Source organism: Mustela nivalis (assembly GCF_964662115.1).
Source record: "Mustela nivalis genome assembly, chromosome: 5".
Taxonomy (NCBI): Eukaryota; Metazoa; Chordata; class Mammalia; order Carnivora; family Mustelidae; genus Mustela; species Mustela nivalis.
In genome coordinates, this window is record NC_139024.1 from 23247378 (window position 1) to 23267306 (window position 19929).

Below are 19929 nucleotides of genomic sequence, written 5' to 3' on the forward strand. Positions count from 1 at the left end.
ATATGGCTCCATTCTGGTACTATCTACCACTCTGTGCTCTATGCTTCATTAGGACGCCTGGGTTTTTTGGACATAAATGTACACAGAGGAGACATACACCTGAAGCCTCAGGTGTAAGAGACTGAAAGTCCCTGAACCAAGCCCAGGAGGAGCAGAAGGGACTCCAGAGATATTCTGGATAGCCTTACTACCATCACCAATGACAACGAACCTTATCCCCTCAGGTCATGGCAGTAAAGAAAGGATTCTTCTTCAACACTATCCTTCTGCTGAGGACAGTAGGCTCCTCTCTCCCCTCAAAGACTAGCTGTTCTAGACCAAAGCTCTCAGCCAGAACTCATGGGCTTACTATAAACCTCAAGCCCACATTCCACAAGTACAGCCATTCCACCAGCTTCAAGAAATAGGCCAAGAAATAAATTCAGTAAGGGGGGAGGGTGGTATAATGAGGGGGAGCCCAGGACACATTAGAAATGGGAAAGAAGGGGCCCCTGGGTGGCTCAATGGGCTAAGGCCTCTGCCTTCGGCTTGGGTCATGATTCCAGGGTCCTGGGATCAAGCCCTGCATCTGGCTCTCTGCTCAGCAGGGAGCCTACTCCCCCCCCCACCGCCCCGCTCACGTGCCCCCCCCCTTTCTCTGCCTGCCTCTCTGCCTACTTGTGATCTGTGCATGTCAAATAAATAAACAAAATCTTGGGGAAAAAAAAGAAAGAAAGAAAAGAAATGGGAGAGAAGAGAGTAGAACAAGTTCTAGTAATTCTAACTGGAAACTCAGGTGAATTCATGCCTCCCTTCTGTCCGTACAGCCAAATGAAGTAGAATTTTAAATGACCTGTGAATGATTAACATTTTAATCTAAATAAAAAAATCCTAGGGGGGGGCTTGCAGAATGGGTAAAAGTTGTCAAAAGGTACATACTTCCAGTTGTCAAATAAGAGACTAGATCTTAAAAGTTCTAATTACAAAAAAAAGAAATTTGTAACTTTGTGTGCTGATGGACCTTAAGTAGGCTTACTGTGCTGAATATTTTGTGACATACATAAAAATTGAAACAGCATGTTGTATACCTAAAACCAATGTTATATATTAATTATACCTCAATAATAAAATAAGTAAAACTCTATATTCTTATCCTCTGTCTGCAACCCTGCCTGTCCCTCTCTTCTATCTCTATGCTTTTGTGTCTGTTTCCTAAGGCTACCGTAACAAATTCAGGGTCTTCAAATAACAAAAATTTATTCTCACAGTGCTAGAGGCTAGAAGTCCAAAATCAAATTGTCAGCAGGGCCATGCTCCCTCTAAAGGCTGGGGGAGCGTGGCTAAAAGCTAAAAGAGGCTAAAAGCCTCTTCTTAGCTTCAGGTGGCTCCCAGCAATAGCCAGTACTCTTCTTGGCTAGTAACTGCATCGCGCCAACCTCTGCCTCCGTCTTCAGGCAGGCTTCTCAGCACTTAGCGCATCTTAGTTGTCCTCTCCTCTCCTTATAAGGACACTAGACATTGGGTTTGGGGCCAACCCTAATTCAGTACAACTTAATTTTAACTAATTACCCCTTAAAAGACCCTATTTTTCAAATAAGGTCACATTTTGAGGTTCCAGATGGACATGAATTTGGGAGGACAATATTCAACCCACTACAACTCCCAAATTAAAATAAACCATGACAGTGGGGCACCTGGGTGGCCAAGTTACGTAAGCTTCCGACCTTGGTTTGGGGTTAGGTCCTGATCTCCTGGTTGTGAGATGGGACTTCTCAATCACCAGAGTCTGCTTGGGTTTCTCTCTCCCTCTCCCTTTGCCCCTTCCCACCACCACACACAGGCACAGACAAGCTCTTTCACCACCTCCCAAATAAATAAATAAATAAATAAATAAATAAATAAATATTTTAAAATAAATAAATAAAATACATCACCACCACCAAAAAGTGATGGGAGATGACAAACCACAGCATTACAGAAATATCAAAAAAAATTCAAAGTTATAATCACCAGTGGACTACTTCCAATCTTAATTAGCAAAAAATGTATCTTTTGCCTTTCTATCAACAGTGGGAAACTGTGAAGTCTTGGAAAATATCAGAAATCCTATTCAAGGGACACCTGGGTGGCTCAATTGGTTGGGCTTCCAACTCTTGGTTTTGGCTCAGGTCATGATCTCATGGGTCTCGGGATGAAGCCCCAAGATGGGCTGCACCCTCGGTGGGGAATCTGTTTGAAAGATTCTCTCCCTCTAATCCCCAAATTGGCACGTGTGTACTCTCTCTCAAATAAATAACATCTTCACACACACCCCCAAAAAAGTCCCATTCCAAGTAGCACTAAAAAAACAACACTCCCCTGGCCCAGACACTTGACATAGAAAAATCTGGTATTAGATATAAACACATATATTATCAGGAATGGAACAGCAAAAAAGATGAAAGACAGGGAAAGATATTTTTCAGTTAAAAGTGCTTTAACTATCTGGGGATGGAAAGTAGACCATGGGTCGCAGAAGACCAAGGTTTCCTTTAAAAAAAAAAAAAAAAATTACCTTGGGTTTTTAACAGCCTCCTCCCCAAATTATCCTTTTCTTTTCTTTTTTTTTTTTTTTTTAAGATTTTATTTATTTATTTGACAGAGAGATCACAAGTAGGCAGAGAGGCAGGCAGAGAGAGAGAGGAGGAAGCAGGCTCCCCGCTGAGCAGAGAGCCCGATGTGGGACTCGATCCCAGGACCCTGAGATCATGACCTGAGCCGAAGGCAGCGGCTTAACCCACTGAGCCACCCAGGCGCCCAAATTATCCTTTTCTAATGAGGATATAAACCTACATGAAAGCACTATATATCATAGTTCTTTCTATTTTAATCAAGGTATTATTTTAGCTTTCTAGGGGAAAAAAATACTTGAGATGAGCTTAAAGACTTGTGTACTCCCTCTGCTGGCTCTGAGTTTAAAGTGAATTATCAATGGCTTCAGGAGCCAAGTTATTAATTTCACTAGACATCTGAAACACAATGAAAGATATGATGCAGATTCTCCCCCAACACACATACGCAAAGGTCTTCAAAGAAATAAAAAATTCCAAACAACTACTAAAAACTGCCATAAGCTGGATTTAGCGTAGGTTTACTCCAAAGGAAAGCTAATGCATTCCATTTGTTTGGAGCAGGAGTCACTTCCTGCCTCGGCCTTGCCCCCTACAACTGTGCCACCACTTTTCCTAGGTCTGTGCGCACCTCTCCACGGCAGGACTCCGGTGCATCTGGATACGCGGCATGGTGACCCCCTAGAAGATAACCTGGCTTCTTCATCATAGATAATTACTAGAAGGACCACAGCCCATAAGGGAAGTTAGTCCATTTCACATTATGTTATCTCATAATGGTAAGTGACAAACTGCAAAGCAAAAGTCCCAAGATTAAAATCTAAAAAAGTCTGAGTAGAAAGTGAAAGGCACGCTCCCTGGAAAATCCCAGCCTGAAACATGCACCACTCATACTCTTGTGTTTCATCGAGAAGGAGTGATACATCACAATATTCTAAGGCTGCCTGCTACTGCTTTTTCCAACTGGGGAAACTGTGATACAAAGAAGTGAAGGCTGTCTGGTTAAGAATAAAATGATTAAAGATACTGAGTCTGCTGGCGTCACGATGCCATCAGAATTGGGGTCTTCTATCACAGCCTAAACCACCTATTTAGAAAACTCCTGACTCGGAAGAGCTACACACTGGCCCAGAAAAGATCCACTCAGAGAGTGCTTGCTGTCTCTTCCTCCTTCCCATGTGACTTTCATTTTCCAATCCGCAGATAAAAACTCCAAGTACCTCTGGGACTTCTGCCTTCAAAGCAGAACATCGTGGGCAACTGAGTTTTACACAACAGCTTTGCTCCTGTAAATAGTGGTAAGTGAATTGTAGGCTGAACAATCCTATGGTGACCCTTTTCAAACAGTGCATATTGACATGGCATCAGTGGGGTACACACAGGAAACACACTTGATTTCAACTTTCTCTGAATGAAGTCATTCCTAGATCAAGGTTCTCCTCAGTTTCTGCGATGGGCAGTGACTGGCACTAATGAAGTTTTCAGGGACTCGGAATACAAGGAAACAAGACAATGCAAGAAATGCCTTGGATGGCAGAGCACCCTTTTATGATTATACTATATCCTATCAACATTAATGCGAGGAGGTCCAAGACTTCATAGCTACAAGTATCCAAGACACTCTACACATGATGTCACCTCACTCCCGAGTCACATCATCTCCTTTCAGTCTCAGAGTCCCAGAACAAGACTATCTTTATGAGCTGAGGACATGATGAATCAAAGAACAGCTCCGAGTATCAGAAATGTTTTTGTCTGGTAGACACACTCCATGCTTTGGAAGCTCTTATACTGTCTTTGGGAATATGCAGGAGTCACAGAAAATGACAAAAGAAATAGGTGGGAGTCCAGGTTGGGCATGGAGGGTGGGGTGGGCTTGAGATAGATGGCTTTTTCAGCAAGGTTAGCTGGGAACACTGATGGAGAATGCTAAAAAAGCAACACAGCTACTCCAGCACGAGCCGGCCTAAAGGACAGAGGAGGGGAAGCAGAAGCGAGCAAATGAAGTAAGAGTTTGCAGAAATGGAGGCACTGACACGAACAGCTGTGAAACCACAATGGTTAACAGCAGACAGGCCAGAACTCTGCTGCCGAGGGCTCACGCGGACACACTCTTAGCTGCATCGCTGCCAGCTGCAGGTTCCTGAGCCAGTTGCTCACATGTTCTTGTCCTGCTTCCTTACCTGTAAAATGAAGCAGTTAGATGATCTCCTAAACCTCTCTCAGTTCTAAATTTGAGGCAAGAAGCAATGTGGATGAGTCAGCTGTATCGAGGCTCCACCTCCACTCCAGAGGGAGGCCAGTCCTACACCAGGCCCCACAAGACAGAACTGGAGACCCCCATCTCAGGCTAGGACCGCAGGTGTGCTCTAATCCACCTAGCCCTGGGAAAGCCCCAGCTTCTCCCAAATAGACCTAAACCACAGGAGCCATGCTCTAGCGGCCCTGCATCTCCAAAGCAAGCTGAAGACAACCTGCAGAGAATTAAAAACCAGCTCCAAGCCAGAGTTCAACACCAACTTTGCCTTTTGCCAGTAACTCCTCTGCAGAGAGCTGAAGCATTGAGGAAAGCAGAAGTACAGACATAAAAAAAAGGCAGACAATGAACGACAATGACAAGTTAACAGAACACAGATTTGCATGTTTATTTTCTGTCTTCCTCCAACAGAACCTGAATCCTGTGAACTGAACCTCTGCCTTGTGCTACTACTATATCCCTGAGACCCAGCAGAATGCCCTGTGAGCGGGATGCCCTTGGTAAGTATTTGTTGAATGAATAAAAGGACATGTGATGAAAACAGGTAAAAAGGTATTCTCTAACTTGTAGTCACTTACTGTACACCAGCTATAATGTCTACTGATACTAATCCACATACACCTACAGAAATCTAGAGATAAAATCCACCGAGGTATATCATTCTGAGCTCCCTCTACAGCAGCAAAAAGGCAAAGTGGCTCCTCAGGACCTGTGATACAGGAAAAGGTCAGGAGCAAAATGGGGAGTCAAAAATCGGATCAAGTCTGTTCCCCCACAGGCAAGATGGGGAAGATATGAAAATAAAATAAATTCCATATTCTCTCTAGCCCTGGGAATCTAATCTTGATAGGTAGTGGGTAAGTAGGGTGCCCTACTAGAATGTACAGAATGAAACAGTCTTACCTTGGCATTTTTATGAAGATCTTTGGATGGACAGTGTTTGCTAAGCTTTTTCCAGACCAAATAAATGACTTTTTGGTAGGACAAGGACTCTTCATTAATTTTCCAAATAAAAATATCTTGCAGGTTTTAAGTAAGAATCATGCATATAAAAAAGTTTAACTACAAGATGTTCTTCTATGGTGTCATTCTCTTAAAATAGAACCCTCCTAAAATCTCCTAAAAATAAGTCTGCATAGTTTCATTTCATTTTCTAAGAAGGAGATAAACATATCAAAACAAACACTTAGCTTCTTTCTTAAAGAGTCTCTCTGCTACATAGGGCTCACAGATCAAAGTTAAAAAGGGCCAATTTCTTCACTTCATAGGTCGATGACACAGCTTTGAAAAAGAGGAAAAACAGTCCCCCTAGTGTACTGCTGCTGTACGAAGAGGAAGTCTATTCGCTGAGAATCACTGACGAAGACAGTACTGCCAAAGGAAATTACAAAACAGCATTTTGGCAACATAGGCCAAGCAGAAGACAGATTCCTTACACACGACCATAACGGGCCCTTTGGTGAGTTACTCTAAAAGATGACCAAGGCCAAAATTATAAGTCAATATGGAATTACCACAATTTTGTCATTTTGAAATTTTAAAGACATATTTTTTAAAATCAAAGTTGGAGTTAAAAATCACATTTTTTTAATCCAGTATTGTTGGGAAGGCACTGGATGCATTAATCTAAAGAACAGTGAACATCAGCAGGCATTATGTGGCAGTGGGCTCTCATCTTTTTACGCTGGGGAGAAGCTGTAAGAGCACACATTCTCACAGGAATGAAGACGTCGTCTCTTGCCGAATTACCCTCCAGAGGAGCAGCGGCAGAAGTCGTCACACGCACGGGAGCCTACATTTGTGAAATTGTGAGAAACAGCACAGAAACTCAGGGCTGCCTCATGTAATTGTGTCCTAATCCCCCAGGAAATGCAGGTGTGTGGGTGTGAGGAGATGGAGAGAGATAAATAAGTCCTAACAGGTAAACCCTGGAATCCTAGAGGTCTGCCCCACAACGGGAGGAACCGAGAGAACAGAGCAGTTTAATTAGGGGTGGTGCAGTGCAAATAAATTTAATCGGAATTAAAGGAAATGTAACCTTCTCCCCTCTTAACCACATCTGACTATTCATTTCTACTTTAATGCCTGAGGTAAGGGAATCTGTGAGATAGCCATCACCTCTCTCTCTGGCACAATATGTATCCGACAAACCTAGAACCTGAACCAAGAACTTCCTCCTTTTGTTAAAACGCTATCTTTTCTGCCCCCTTTATCACTTCGTAGTTCCTAAGTACGGGTACTGACAGACGGGATGGCTATACAAATGTAATAAACTCGATCAGGCTCCATCATATTCCTCTTTCTGATGCTAAACTAATAACCAAAACGTTTTCAGACTGAGAAGCAAATATGCTTTTCAGGAAAGCATCTTCCACTTATGTAAGACTATCTATTACTTAGTTTAAAAAAAAAAAAAATCCTTTAAAAAACTGGTCAATTTAAAGAGAAAAACAGGGTGATAAAGAATAAAAATCTCCAGAATTACAGCTAAATACTAACTAGCTGTGTGATCTTAGAAAAGTCCTTAACTTGAAGAACCAGATTCTTCACCTATAAAATAAGGGAGCTGAACTATCTCAGCAAACCTCATTCTGGCTGAACAAGTCGTCGGAATCACCTGAGAAACTTAAAAGACAAAAATTTAAAAAAAACCACCAATGCTAAGCCCCAGACCCACCCAATTAAAACCAATTTTCTACATATTGATAGTTTTTAAAAAGCTCCAGGTGATCCAAATATGCAACCAAGGCTTCAAACCACTAGTCCTTATTCTGATCTCCAAGGCCTCTTTTCTAATTCTTTTATCCTCTAATCTTAGGGTGATAATTCTGGTGACAGGATCTCATAATGTAATAGCCCAAAAAGCCACAAAAGAAGTAAGGCCCAAACCCTGCATACTGCACCATTGTGCACACAGGACTAGGAGAGTAAACCTGAATTCTAGACATTTTCAGAAGTTAAAAACCCTAATGCATAACTCAGAATGAAAGTAGTGTGGTTTAAATGCACAAGCATGCTCTCAAAATGACTAATCATGATAGGAATCGACTCCTGAAACTTGGACGCATGGAAATGGGTCACAATTAGCTCCTGACCTCTCCCTTTTCCCTCTTCTTCCACCCCCACTAAACCACAAGCACAAAAAAGGCTGGCTATTAGTCATAATCGGAATATGAAACCAGCCCCAGTTTCAAAGGGCTTTCTTCATCATCAAAGATTTGGAAGTTCCTGCATGGGTGCATCTTTTGATGAAGGTCATCTTACAAAAACTCTTTAACTAAATTATATCCCTACAGTCTTCAAGGATTAGCTGCCATGTGATACTGAGAAATAGAACTGATGTAAAATCTTAAAGTAAAAATAATTCTACTTACATAAAATAAAAAAATATTTTACTTTATGTCCTGTATTAAGCATACTAAGGCTTGAGTTTCAACTTACAATATTTCATAAGTTTTAAAGAGAGATGAAATGGAAACTAATTTAACACTCTGTGTTGACTATACTTCAACAAAAAAAAAAGAGAGAGAGAAAGAGAAAGAGAGAAATAAGATATCAGAGAAGGAAAAAGAAACCATGAGACCCAAAAAAAAAAAAAAAAGTTAAGGACATAAAACCACAAAATCTAGGACTAGGCCCAAAAATCTCTATTGCAAGTCCCACTAGCCACATGAAAATACAATTAACCAAATCACAATTCATGGCTACTTTTGGTAATACTACTTTCCCACCTAGATTAAAAAAAAAAAAAAATCAAATGCTATTAAGCGGTTACTCTCTTTACAATAACAAGAGATGTTATTTGTGGGATTAAAATACTTGTGTAAACTTAAAAATCAAAGGAAAAGTAAAAACCCAACATTAAAAGTTAGTTAGCTAACTTTTAACTAGGTTAGCTAACTAACTTTTAACTAGCAGATTCTCTGCACCAAACTCAAAATACACAGGACTAATTTCAAGTTGAGAAATATGAAAAATATTCCAAACGCCTATATCCATTTTCTTAGACCCTGAAACTCACCCCTTCCTGACACTGTACCCTGGTATTAACAATCTGCTATTCACTTGGAAACTCAGTTTTAAAAGATACCACAGTAGCACTGCTTTGAAAAGGCTCAAGCTTTCTGTAAATGACCTTCATATCACACAACTGGCATTCCTTTGCAAAGCTATAAAATTAAATCAAATGTAAGATTCATAATGTCAGCAGTTGTTTACGAAGATAGATATGTGGAATAACTTCAAAGCACACGTTTAGCTTTTAAAGTTTCTCAACAAGTCCTCTCCAATAGGAGCCATAAGAAATTTGGGGGGGAAAAAAAAACAGCAACAAAGCAGATACTTTGTTTGCAAGGTTTTGTTTTGTTTTGTTTTGTTTTGTTTTGTTTTAAGCAAATTAAAACTCTGATGATTTGGGGGGGGGGAGGTGGAATGGATGAGCCTGGTGATGGGTGTTAAGGAGGGCACCTATTGCATTGAAACACTGGGTCTTATACACAAACAATGAATCGTGGAACACCACATCAAAAACTAACGATGTACTGTATGGTGACTAACATAAAAAAAAAAAAAAAACTAAATTAAATAAAACAAATTAAAACTCAACACCCTAAATTCTCTAGTTTTTTTTTTTTTACATACAGGTTCCTGTGTTCCAGTTCTCCACCAAGATTAAACTGTTCTTTCTGTATACACCTACTGGAACCCAGGAAGATGCAGGGCTCCCCAAAAAACCTTGAAGGAAAGGACTGAAGGAGGAAGGAACTACCTCATTAATTAAAAAAAAAAAAAAAAAAGATAACTTGCAAATAGAAGCAACTGATAAGCCATATGTGTCTCCAACTGTACAGGACTCCTCTGCCTGGTACAGACACATTCATGTCCTGGGGAAAGAGGCCAGGAGGATGAGGTGCAGGAAGAGCAAAGCAGCTGGGTATCAGCAGCCCAGCAGGGGCACAGGAGTTAATCTGTTTGGATGCCCAACTGCAGGAAGTCATTACATCATAGGCCTTTCCACACCTCTCTCCCTACCACGTGTCCAGTGCCCCAAGAGGCTGAAAAGGAACAGTAGGGAGCCTCTCTTCTGGTTCACTTGTAGGTAGAAGCCATTACGGCCCAGCCCTGACACCACACCTCCCTGCCAAGGGCCGAGGTGAAGCTCCAGGCCTCAAACCTCGCCAGAGTCCAAGCCTCAAGGAGAGCAGCAGGTGTGGCTGGTCCGCCCGGAGGCCGCAGGGCTGGCCCGCTCCAGGGCTCAGAACATCTCAAGTTCGGGGGCAGGCTTACTGGAGAAACATCTCTAAGGAATAAAGGTGTCAACACAGGCAAGTAAAGACATTCTGCCAGGAAAAGGTTTACAAGCACTGCTTTTTCTAGTGGGATCGGTGTGCCTGTGGGAACTAACACCCACAAGCCAGAAACTTCGACGCAAGGGTTTTCACCCAGCTAGTGACAACGACCATGCTCTGTAACCGACTGGAAACCACAAATCCAACCCCTCCTCCGGGTACCAAGTCCCAAGCACACCCCCACATCCTCTCACTGCACCCGCAAAGCCCTTCCCGCATCCCCACTACGGCTGATTTCTACTTCGAAGTTGGCCGAAGACCTACCTCGTCTGTGTCGTCCCGGGAATCCAGCAAACGCACTCCCGTCCGCCAGTCCTTCCCTCGCCGGTATCCCTCGCCCCCTCTCCTCACCTGCCCATGCCCGAGGCTTCCTCGGAAGCCTCCTTTCCCCGCCCTACCCTCCGCGGCCGACCCCAGGTTCCCCTCCTCTGGGGGTCACAGAGATCCCCCGAAACCTCACAGCGGAGGCTCTCGGTGCCAACCCTTCTCCCCAGCGCCCGCAGGCGCGCTCCGATGAATCGAAGGCGCGTCTCGCACTGCGCAGGAGGCCCGGCGGGTCCGGCCGCCCGCCCGAGGTGGGTACGCACCTTCCACCCCGCAGAGCTGTTGCTGTCACCCTTATCCTTGAAGTAGGGCACGCAGCGCACCATCCACTCGTAGATCTGGGACAGAGTGAGCCGTTTGTCCGGCGAGCTCTCGATGGCGCGAGTGATCAGGTCGGCGTAGGACAGGTTCCCCCAGGCGTTCCGCCGCGACGAGCATTTCCTCGGCTGCCCCGAGCCCCCAGCCGCCCCCGGCTGCGGCGGCGGCAGTGGCTGCTGAGGCTGCAGCGACGTCTGCGTCCCCCCGCTCAGCGCGCCTGCCGCGGGGGCTGGCCCGGAGCCGGGGTCCTGCCCTCCGGGAGCCAGCAACCGGGCCGAGTCTTCAAGGAGCAGCCCGGAGCCTAGCGCGCCGCTCCCGCCGCCGCCGATCGCCATGGCCGAACCGGCCCTACCGCTGCCGTCCTCGTCGTCTTCATCGTCCTCCTCTTCGGGGATCATGGAATCGGCGGCCGTCTCCCCCGAGGGTTTGGCCGGGCTCCCCTGGAGCTCTGGCCTCTGCAGGGGCCACGTACAGGAGCGCGGCCGGCTCTGGGGTTCGAACTCCGGGTCCAGCTCCACTTCGAGCGGAGAGAGCGGGGCCGGGGAGGCCGGTGCCTCTGCCATCTTCGCCGCCCGCCCGCGGCTCGGGCTCTCGCGCTCTCCTCTCGCGCCGGGGCGGGGTGCGGCGGGGGAGGGACGGGGGCGCCGCGAAGGCTCGGGCTCCCAGGAGTCGCTGCCGCTACTGCCGCCGCCTGGGGAAGCACGAGAGAAGAGAGAAGGAGAGTTGGTTATCCCGGGCTGGAGCCCAGTCCTCCGCGACTCCGCGCCCGCCGCCGCCGCTTCTCGGCCGCACGGCGCCCGCCTCCCAGAAACAGGCAGACCTGGAGACGTGCGTCCCGCGAACCTGGCGCCGCAGACACCGCCCCCTGGCCAGGCCTCGGGGGAGCCGGGAGCGAATCGACGGGCTCGCACGGGGCAGCCCCCTCCCCCCGCCACCGGGGCCGCCCGATCTGCAGGTCCCTCCAGGGCTAGGTGGCTGGGCGGGGAAGAAGGGGGAGGGGCGGGGGCGGGGGGAGGGGCGCGAGCCGCGCCTTTAAAGCGGGCAGCGGCCAGAGCTGGCGCAGCCGAGCCGCGGTCGGAGCCCAGGCGGGCGTGCGTTTGTTTATGTTTCGCTCGGGCCCGCTCAAGTGCCTCCCGCGGCGCCGCAGCCAAAGTCTGTGGCGTCTTCCGCTCTTCTGCTGGTCCCCGGCCCTGCCGCCTCCGCGCCCCCTTGTACCCCCTTCTCCCCGCCGAGGGGCCCGAGTCCGGGGACAGCGCGGGCAGCCCCCTTCTCCCCTCTTCGCCCGCGGGCCAGGAGGACGAACGTAGGTCCGAGCGCGGACTGGCTCCTGTCACTTCCAGAAAAAAGACGGGAAGCAGGGGGGCAACCAGCGCGGCGGGTGTTTGCAAAGGGCCGAGCCAAGCAGGCACGACCACTTTGGGGGTCTGTATGGTTTATGTGCCCGCAGGCGCTGCACCCTCCACCCCCTTCCCAGGAAAGGACGGGGGGAGGGGGCAAGTCGGAACATAAATCTTCCAACAGGTCAGGAAGCGCCAAGTCTCCCGGGCTACCAGAAAACCCGGACCAGCACGTTCATCACCTCCTTGCTCCCGCTGCTGCCATCTTGACAGTTTTCCCCCCTTCACTCAAGTCCTTTAAAAATACTAACGGGAGGGAAGGGGGGCGCGCACACCGAGTCACGGGGAGGGAAAAGGGAAGCGCCTGGCCCAGCTCGGAAGCAGATCCGGAGTCACCGGGAAGGCGACCGCCCCGCTGCACAGCTCCGGCGCCTACCTCAGTTCCTTCCCTTCAGGGACGAGGGGGGAGGACGCACAATTCTGCGCGGACCCGGGGCACCGCGAGGAGGGGGCGCGCAGCCTCCGCGAAGGAGAGGCGCTCCGGCCGCCGCCGCAGCCCGCCTGAGGAAACGCCTGTCAGCCTGCGCGCCGCCGCCTTCCACATTCCTCCTCCTCCTCCCTTCCACGAGCAGGGCGGCCGCGGCCGCAGCACAAAGTTATAGACACACGCAGGGTGCCTCAACCTAGGCTGACGGCGGGCGGGTCCCCGCCCAGGGGGAGGGCTGGGCGGCAGGCCCGGGTGTGCTGTGTGTGTGCGTGTGTGTGTGTGTCTATGTGGGCTCGCTCGCGCGCGCGCCTGCGCCGCCGGGCTCCGCGGGACTGCGGGCGTGGGTGTCAGGGAGCGCGCGGCGGCCCGGGACCGGGCGGGCTCCTTCAGCCGTCCCCGCCGGGCTCCCCCTCCCTCCCGAGGACCTCGACGACAACAAAGCGCGGCGCTGGCCTAAGAGAAGAGGGAGGGGGAGAGCGGAGACCCTAACGCTCCACGAGCGCAGTCAAGTGGCCTCTCAGACTCCGGGCAGGGCGCCTGGTACCGGGGGTCCCCGGCGGGCGCGTCCGTCCCCCGGGCTCTAGGCCCGCCCTGGTGTCCGGTTCCCAGTTAGAATCGGACACCCCGTAACACGCGAGATAAGATGCTGACCGCGGATCGCAGAGATTACCACGGCGTGGAAATACAAGCGAAAATGTTGGTGCCTTACAGGACTTCGATACACTGATGCCTTCAGATTTGATCGGGCACCGAGGTCTGCAGCCGAGTCTCTTACCTAGGACGCCCGACGCAGTGGCTCACTCTCCAGGGATTTCACGGCAGAGGAGGGGAGAAGTGTAACTAACTCAGGAGAAATGCAAATTGTTCCCCATTCCCAAACGCAAGAGCAGATTTTGAACAATTATGAATGGGAAATACTTTGATTCTAACTTGTAAATGACTCCAGAACGGCTACTTGTGCATTTTTTGAGTTTTTAAAAAAGACACTTCTTTAGGTTTAAACATCTTACGAGTCCTTATCCTGTCAGTGCCTAAATTGTTCATTTGTGCGTTATGAATGCACTACCTGCGACACGCACACCAAAACTCGATCCACTTTGGTTCATAAATATCTCTTCCCACCTTTTTTCTTAAATCCTTCTAAGTCACTGGTGATATCTCAGAATCTAAAGCTCGCTCCTCAACAACCCAATACACAAAAAGGTCCAACCCAGGATACTCGGGAGTCCGCCCACCCAGCGGACTCCAGGCTCCGGGCTTTGCGCAGGGCCCGTCACTCAAGTGACGTACAGCCCCGCCCCTGCACCAAGCTAGTTCGACGCGTACAAACAGATGATGTCATTGTATCCACACGCGCGTGACCGGGGTGCTCTGCGCCGCGTCCCCATTCGCTGCGCCGCCTACTCGTCAAACCACGCCGCGCGCTGACTGGCCGCGGCCACCAGTCTCCAGGCCCCAGACACCCCTCTCCGCCCCCCGCCCCCGCCCCCCAGCAAATAATAAACAATCGAGTAAAATTCTAGGGAAGAAAGGAGGGGAGGGAGGAGAGGAGAAAGAGACCCGACCGACCCAGAAGCCAATCCTCCGTGCGCGGAGGGAGAGTCCAAAGGAGGGGGGACTTGAGAAGACGGGGGAGGGGAGAAGGGGGAGCCGACCTGGGGCGATGGGTCCTGCCGCGCTGTGGCGGTGTCGGGGGAGGAAAGTTGGAGAGCACCCTGCGGGGCGCGCCTGGCAGAGCGGAGGGACGCTAGGGCCCGGGAGCGGCAGGACTCCCGGCTTTGGGGCGGTGCGCGGCTGTCCAAGGGGGAGGAGAGCGAGCAGCGCTGGAGCGGCGCGGGCGGAGCCGGCGGACACGTGCGGGAGGAGGGCGGGCGCGCGCCGTACTGGCTCGCCCGGGGCGCGCGGCGCGGTAGCCGCGCGCGCTTGTTTACCAGCGCACGTGGGTGTTATTTTTAAATGGAATGTTGTGCTGGCCGCGCGGCTGAGTGGCGGACGCGTGGGGCCGCCCGCGCTGGCTGGGGGACGCGGCAGGCCCGCGCAGAGGCCTCTCCCGGCTCTGCTCACGGGCCAGCCAGGCTGTTCCTACTTCGGGCTTCCGGCGCCGGGGCTGGCTCGGCCCTGGGAACCTAATGGCGGGTTTCGCGCGCTGCCAAAGCCTCTACGGAGAAGTCGCGTTTCCGCCGCGGAAAGCTGCCTTTTTAAAGCCAGGTTTCGGCTCCCTCATTCACATTCCGGGAACAAAGCCACCTACTTTCTCTTCGCCCTGGAGGCCAGGCCAGGCTGGGCTCCGCGGCCACAGTTTCCAGAGCCAATTTCACACGCTCACATACTCCCTGGCACAGTACACCCCGGCCGCGAGGTAGACTGTTATCCTGCGTAGTTTGTGACCTCGCTACCTGGCTCAGAACGTCCCCAGCCCTTTACGCGCCCGTCACTTGGGCATACAGTTCTGCCAAGCACAACGCTTTTGCTACCTCGGCTTGTCTTTGGAAGGGAGCTCTGGGAAAGGGGGCTCTGACCGCTTGCTGGGGTTGCTCCTGTGCTTGCTGCTCCTCTCCTCTCATTGTGGGTCTGCCCTTCAGAGGAGTCCCGAGTTTGCTTTTCGTTTATAGCATGGCAATGTCGACGTTGATACAGGACGACAACACTGAACTGCAGGTGTCCATAGGGGGTGGGGGGGGGAGATCCGGGTTAGAAGTGCAGGAGGGGGTCTGGGGGTGCCTTTGGGCATATTATTGGGAGTCGTGTTCAGGTTTGCGGGAGGAGCCCTAAGGCCCCATCACCCAGTGCTTTGCACCTTGATATAGCATAAAATCCAGAGAACTTTCTGTTGCTCCTTCTTAATGTTTATAACCCACTGTAAGAGAAATGCCTGCTTTTTCCTCTCCGAATGTAAGCAATCCTTTGTCGGTAAAATACATGCAGATTTAGAAAGAATGTTTACACTGGCTGGGCTCTCAGCCATTAGATTTTTACTATAAACCTGTTGAGTGTCCATTTACAGAATGCATATCCCAAGGACATTCAAAAAAAAATGGAAGTGTTAAAGATTCAGTAGGTTAATTGAGCTCCTTGTAACCCTTTGGTGAGGAATGGGGGTTGGGGACATGATATAGCTATGTCCCTCAAAGAGCTTACAGTCGTGGCTGGATAGACATCAAAAAGTTCGATATTTCAGGAGTTGAAAAGCAGTACAAGACAAAAACAAAAGAGATCCTGCATCGTGTTGGGTAAATTTCAAATGGATTGGAGGATCTTAACTTCAAATGGAAGAACAACAACAAAAACTTCAAATGGCCATGACTATAAGCATTCAGCTTGATAAATGTGCATCATACCCAGAAAGTTTATACCCTTGTAATTTGGCCCTGTGGGCAAACCTTGAAAACTGAGGTTGAACCTCAGTAATTGATTTATTTTAGCCTGAAGTTGCTTTGACCTTGGCTTTCCCCTCCCAGGCCTCCACGGTCCTTCATTTCTTCCATCCACCATTTTTTTCTCTAAACTTTTTAGTACATACAATGCCCAACTTAAGATTGTTCAGTTTAGGATGTTAGGATTTTTTGACATTACAGTGGTGCAGAACTGATTCACATTCAGTGGAAACCCTACTTCAAATTTTGAATGTTAATCCATGCTCCCCTACCCTGCCCCCCTCCACAGCTCCTAGTCAGCCACCTGATTCCAGGTGTTAACAACCAATGTACTTATAACCATTCTGTACCCATACAATCATTCTGTGTTCGCTTTCAGTACAGTGTTCAATAAATTATGAGATAATCAACACTTGATTATAAAATAGGGTTTGTGTTAGGTGATTAGGCCCAACTGTAGGCTAATATAAGTGTTGTGTGTTTAAGGTAGGCTAGGCTAATCTATGATGTTTGGTAGGTTAGGTGTGTTAAATACTTTCTCAACAATATTTTCGACGTACACTGTTTTTCTTTTTAGAACATAACCCTATCATCATAAGTCAAAGAAGAGGGGAGTCTGGGTGGCTCAGTCATTAAGCATTGCTTTCAGCTCAGGTCATGATCCCAAGGTCCTGGGATGGAGCCCTGCATCCGGCTCCTCCCACTCCCCCCTGCTTGTGTTCCTGCTCTCGCTGTCTCTCTCGTTGTCAAATAAATAAATAAAACCTTGAAAAAAATAATAAGTCAAGGAAGATCTGTATAGGAATGCTGAGTAAGTTAACAGTTGTTGATCGAGAAGGAATGCCAGCATTATCTTTGTGAGAGAATTTTTAATCAAAACTTTCCTCATTTCTTAATTCATTTCTTGTTAATTTTTACAAATGACTTAAGGTGGTGATTGTCCACTTCATTTTGTTTTGTTTTTAAAGATTTCATTCACATGGGGGCACCTGGGTGGCTCAGTTGATCAGTCTACCTTCAGCTCAGGTCATGATCCCAGATCCTGAAATGGAGCCCCAAGTTGGGCTCCCTGCTCAACGGGGAGTCTGCTTCTCCCTCTGCCCGTCATGCTCCCTTGTGCTCTCTCTCTCTCAAATAAGCCTTTAAAAAAAATTTTTTTTTTTACCTGAGTAAGCTAAGTAAATACACCATTTCCAACATTTAATTGTGAGACAACTGGAGCTCCGCCTCTAAGGGGCCACCATTAAGCACCTGCATCCTTGCCCTATGCTGCCTGCCAACAAAGTGCTCATTTCCTGACTTCTACATCCATCTCAACAGTGAAGAGTGAAAGCAAATACAATATAAGCCTCCAAAAAAATTGTGAGCCAGCTGGCAAGAAAGGATCCCCAATATTCAGGTCTATAGCTGCTCCCCACCCTTTGTCTGACATCCCCATTAGTCCCTTCCTCTGCCTCCCCATTCTTCTGCAAACTACTCATGGGAAGAACATATTGAATACTATATACTAAAGAGCTTGAACTTGACTTGTCTTTAAGGGTGTTAAGGAGAGAGCAGGCCCAAAATGGAGTTACTTATGCTAAGCCCCACATCGAAAAACCAAGACTTCATACCTAACCTAACTGCAGTTTCAACACCCACCCCATCCCACCCCCAGGAATATAACCCTTAACCAGTCAGCATGGAATTACCTGGTCAGTACTGATGAGATAACCAACCTGATGGACTCTTGTCTAGTCCCTTAGGAAGGCAACCTTGCCTGAAACAAATGCATTCTTTTCTAGTGATTTCCGTTGTCCACTCCCCTTCCACCTTTAAAAACCTTTCCTTCTCTATAGCTTGGTGGAGCTCCTTCCTATTGCCAGATAGGATGCTGCTTACTTCATGAATGGTTTAACGAAGCCAATTGGATCTTCAAATTTATTCCACTGAATTTTTGTTATTTACCAGGGCATCCTTTGAGGCAAGTTTAATCACCCCTCTCCCAAGAATCTCTGGAGCCCCTGTCCTCTCTCCTCTCTGCCTTCTTCAGGTATGATCTACCCCAGCAGAGCTTCCCAGTCATTAGGAGCGACTGTCCTAGAATTCATTTGGAGGACAATATGTGTGTTTACAGCAGGAAAGAAGTGGGGGATCCAAAAAAGATTGAAGATATACCTGAAAGGGATTTGCATAGGGAAATGGAAAGGGTTCTCTGTTTGGGTATTATAAAGTAACCATGATAGCTAACCTTTGTTTGTCACTTCCGGGCCCTGAACTAAACACTTTATTTGCAGGACTTAAGCCCTATATCCGCCCTCTCATGGGAGGCAGATACAGTGATGCTAAATGGCATGGGGTTTAAGAATTCAGGCTCTGAGGTCAAGTCTGATTCCCTCACTTACCAGCTATGTGACCTTGAGCTGTTATCTAACCCTTGGCCTCAGTTCCTCATTCGTGAAATGAAAATAACAGTTTGGGGGGTTGTTGGAAAGATGAGGTTAAAGGAGATGAAGCTAAAGCATTTAGGCTTAGAACACTGGGAAGGGTTGAGTTTTAATAAGTGATGCTTGGGCTCCGCCTTGGACCAACTGAATCAGAAGGTGTTAATTTTTTTTTTTTTTTTTAATGTTTGCCAAGTGAATCTAAGGCAGTGAAAATCGAGAACACTGAATGAGAGGTCTCTTCTTTATACTTCAGTCTTTGCCCTATGACTATTGGCTTCTGCTCAAGAATGAGGACACCATCTTCAAGTATGCACAAAGGGGGCAGGTCCCATACCCATAACATCTCAGTTTGCCTCTAGAACAACTGCCCCATCAGGAACCATCCCTCTCATTTCATATAATTTTGCCCTGGGTCACACAGTGAGTGGCAGGCCCAGAATTGGAACCAAAGACTATGCGAATCCTCACATGCGCTCCTTCCCCAGCCCCGCAGTGCTTTTGCAGCAGGATTTCCCTATGGGGGCCCTCTAGCCTAGAGAAACAAAGCTGGAACCAGACAAAGAAACATAACCCCAAGGACTAACTCAACCAACCCAAAGCTGGTATTTAGACAAATCTATATCCATCAGGTTGTCTTCTTGGATCTCTTATGTGTTTTTAAGCTTTTGAATCAATTGGCAACATTTGAAAAGGAGGCCATTTCACCTGAAAGTCAGATTTCTCAGTCTTCTTGAAAAATAAGATCTGGTAACATGTGCTGATAATTAGCTGTCGTGCACTCTCCAGTTCACCTCTTCATCATCAAGCCCTCTGCATGCATGTCTCCTGGTGGACCACTAGACATTGGACTTAGCCTCCTTAATTTATATCTTCTACTTCTACAGGCCATGGCGGGATTGGCTCATTGCAGCTCGTGAGAAACGGATGTGCTCGTCCCTTCCCAACTCTTCGCTCAGTGAATCAAATTAGTTACTTGAAACCAACTGCTGTGGGAGTTGTTACCGCCACAGAAACTGGCAAATGCTAACAATCAAGTCTTTTATGGGTTTGGTTTGTTTTCTTTTTCCTGGGGGTCAGTTTGCTAGCACACCATAGCACATCCACTCAGCCATTGTCTGGTGTTCCGAAGACAAAGATTTGTTCTGAATAGAAAGTGAAGGGAACAGAAGCATTTGAGAAACTACTTCAATCCTGCTAAGCAATTGATTATACATCACCTAGCCTTTTCTTTCTTTAAGATTTATTTATTTTAGGGGTGCCTGGGTGGCTCAGTCATTAAGCCTCTGCCTTCGGCTCAGGTCATGATCCCAGGGTCTTGGGATGGAGCCCCGCCTCTGGCTCCCTGCTCAGCAGGAAGCCTGCTTCTCCCTGTCCCACTCCCCAACCCTATTTGTGTGCCTTCTCTTGCTGTCTCTCTCTCTCTCTGGCAAGTAAATAAATAAAATCTTAAAAAAAAAAAAAAAGATTTAT

General features: G+C 48.1%; 1 protein-coding gene and 1 long non-coding RNA gene across 7 annotated transcripts in view; one reads left to right on the plus strand and one right to left on the minus strand.

Annotated features, from left to right (window-relative positions):
* FOXO3 (forkhead box O3) overlaps nt 1-14512 on the minus strand; it is a 127120-nt gene extending 112608 nt beyond the window's left edge. For 2 of the 6 annotated variants that reach the window (XR_014312176.1, XM_082732055.1), the window contains exons 1-2: nt 11656-11815; nt 10781-11526 (exon numbers count right to left, since the gene is read on the minus strand). Coding sequence is in view for 3 of the 6 variants with exons in the window: in XM_082732055.1 (XP_082588181.1) it covers nt 10781-11398 (618 nt within the window). In the remaining 3 variants the exon portion in view is untranslated. Of the gene's footprint in view, nt 1-10457; nt 10524-10780; nt 11527-11655; nt 11816-12608; nt 12935-14314 lie in introns of those variants that run through there. The other 4 variants (XR_014312175.1, XM_082732057.1, XM_082732056.1 and 1 more) reach the window with 4 other exon arrangements.
* Nucleotides 11678-12654, plus strand: LOC309865570. Its single transcript, XR_014312177.1, has 2 exons — nt 11678-11790; nt 12357-12654. It is a non-coding gene; the product is annotated as an uncharacterized lncRNA (long non-coding RNA).
* Nucleotides 14513-19929: the final 5417 nt, after the last annotated feature.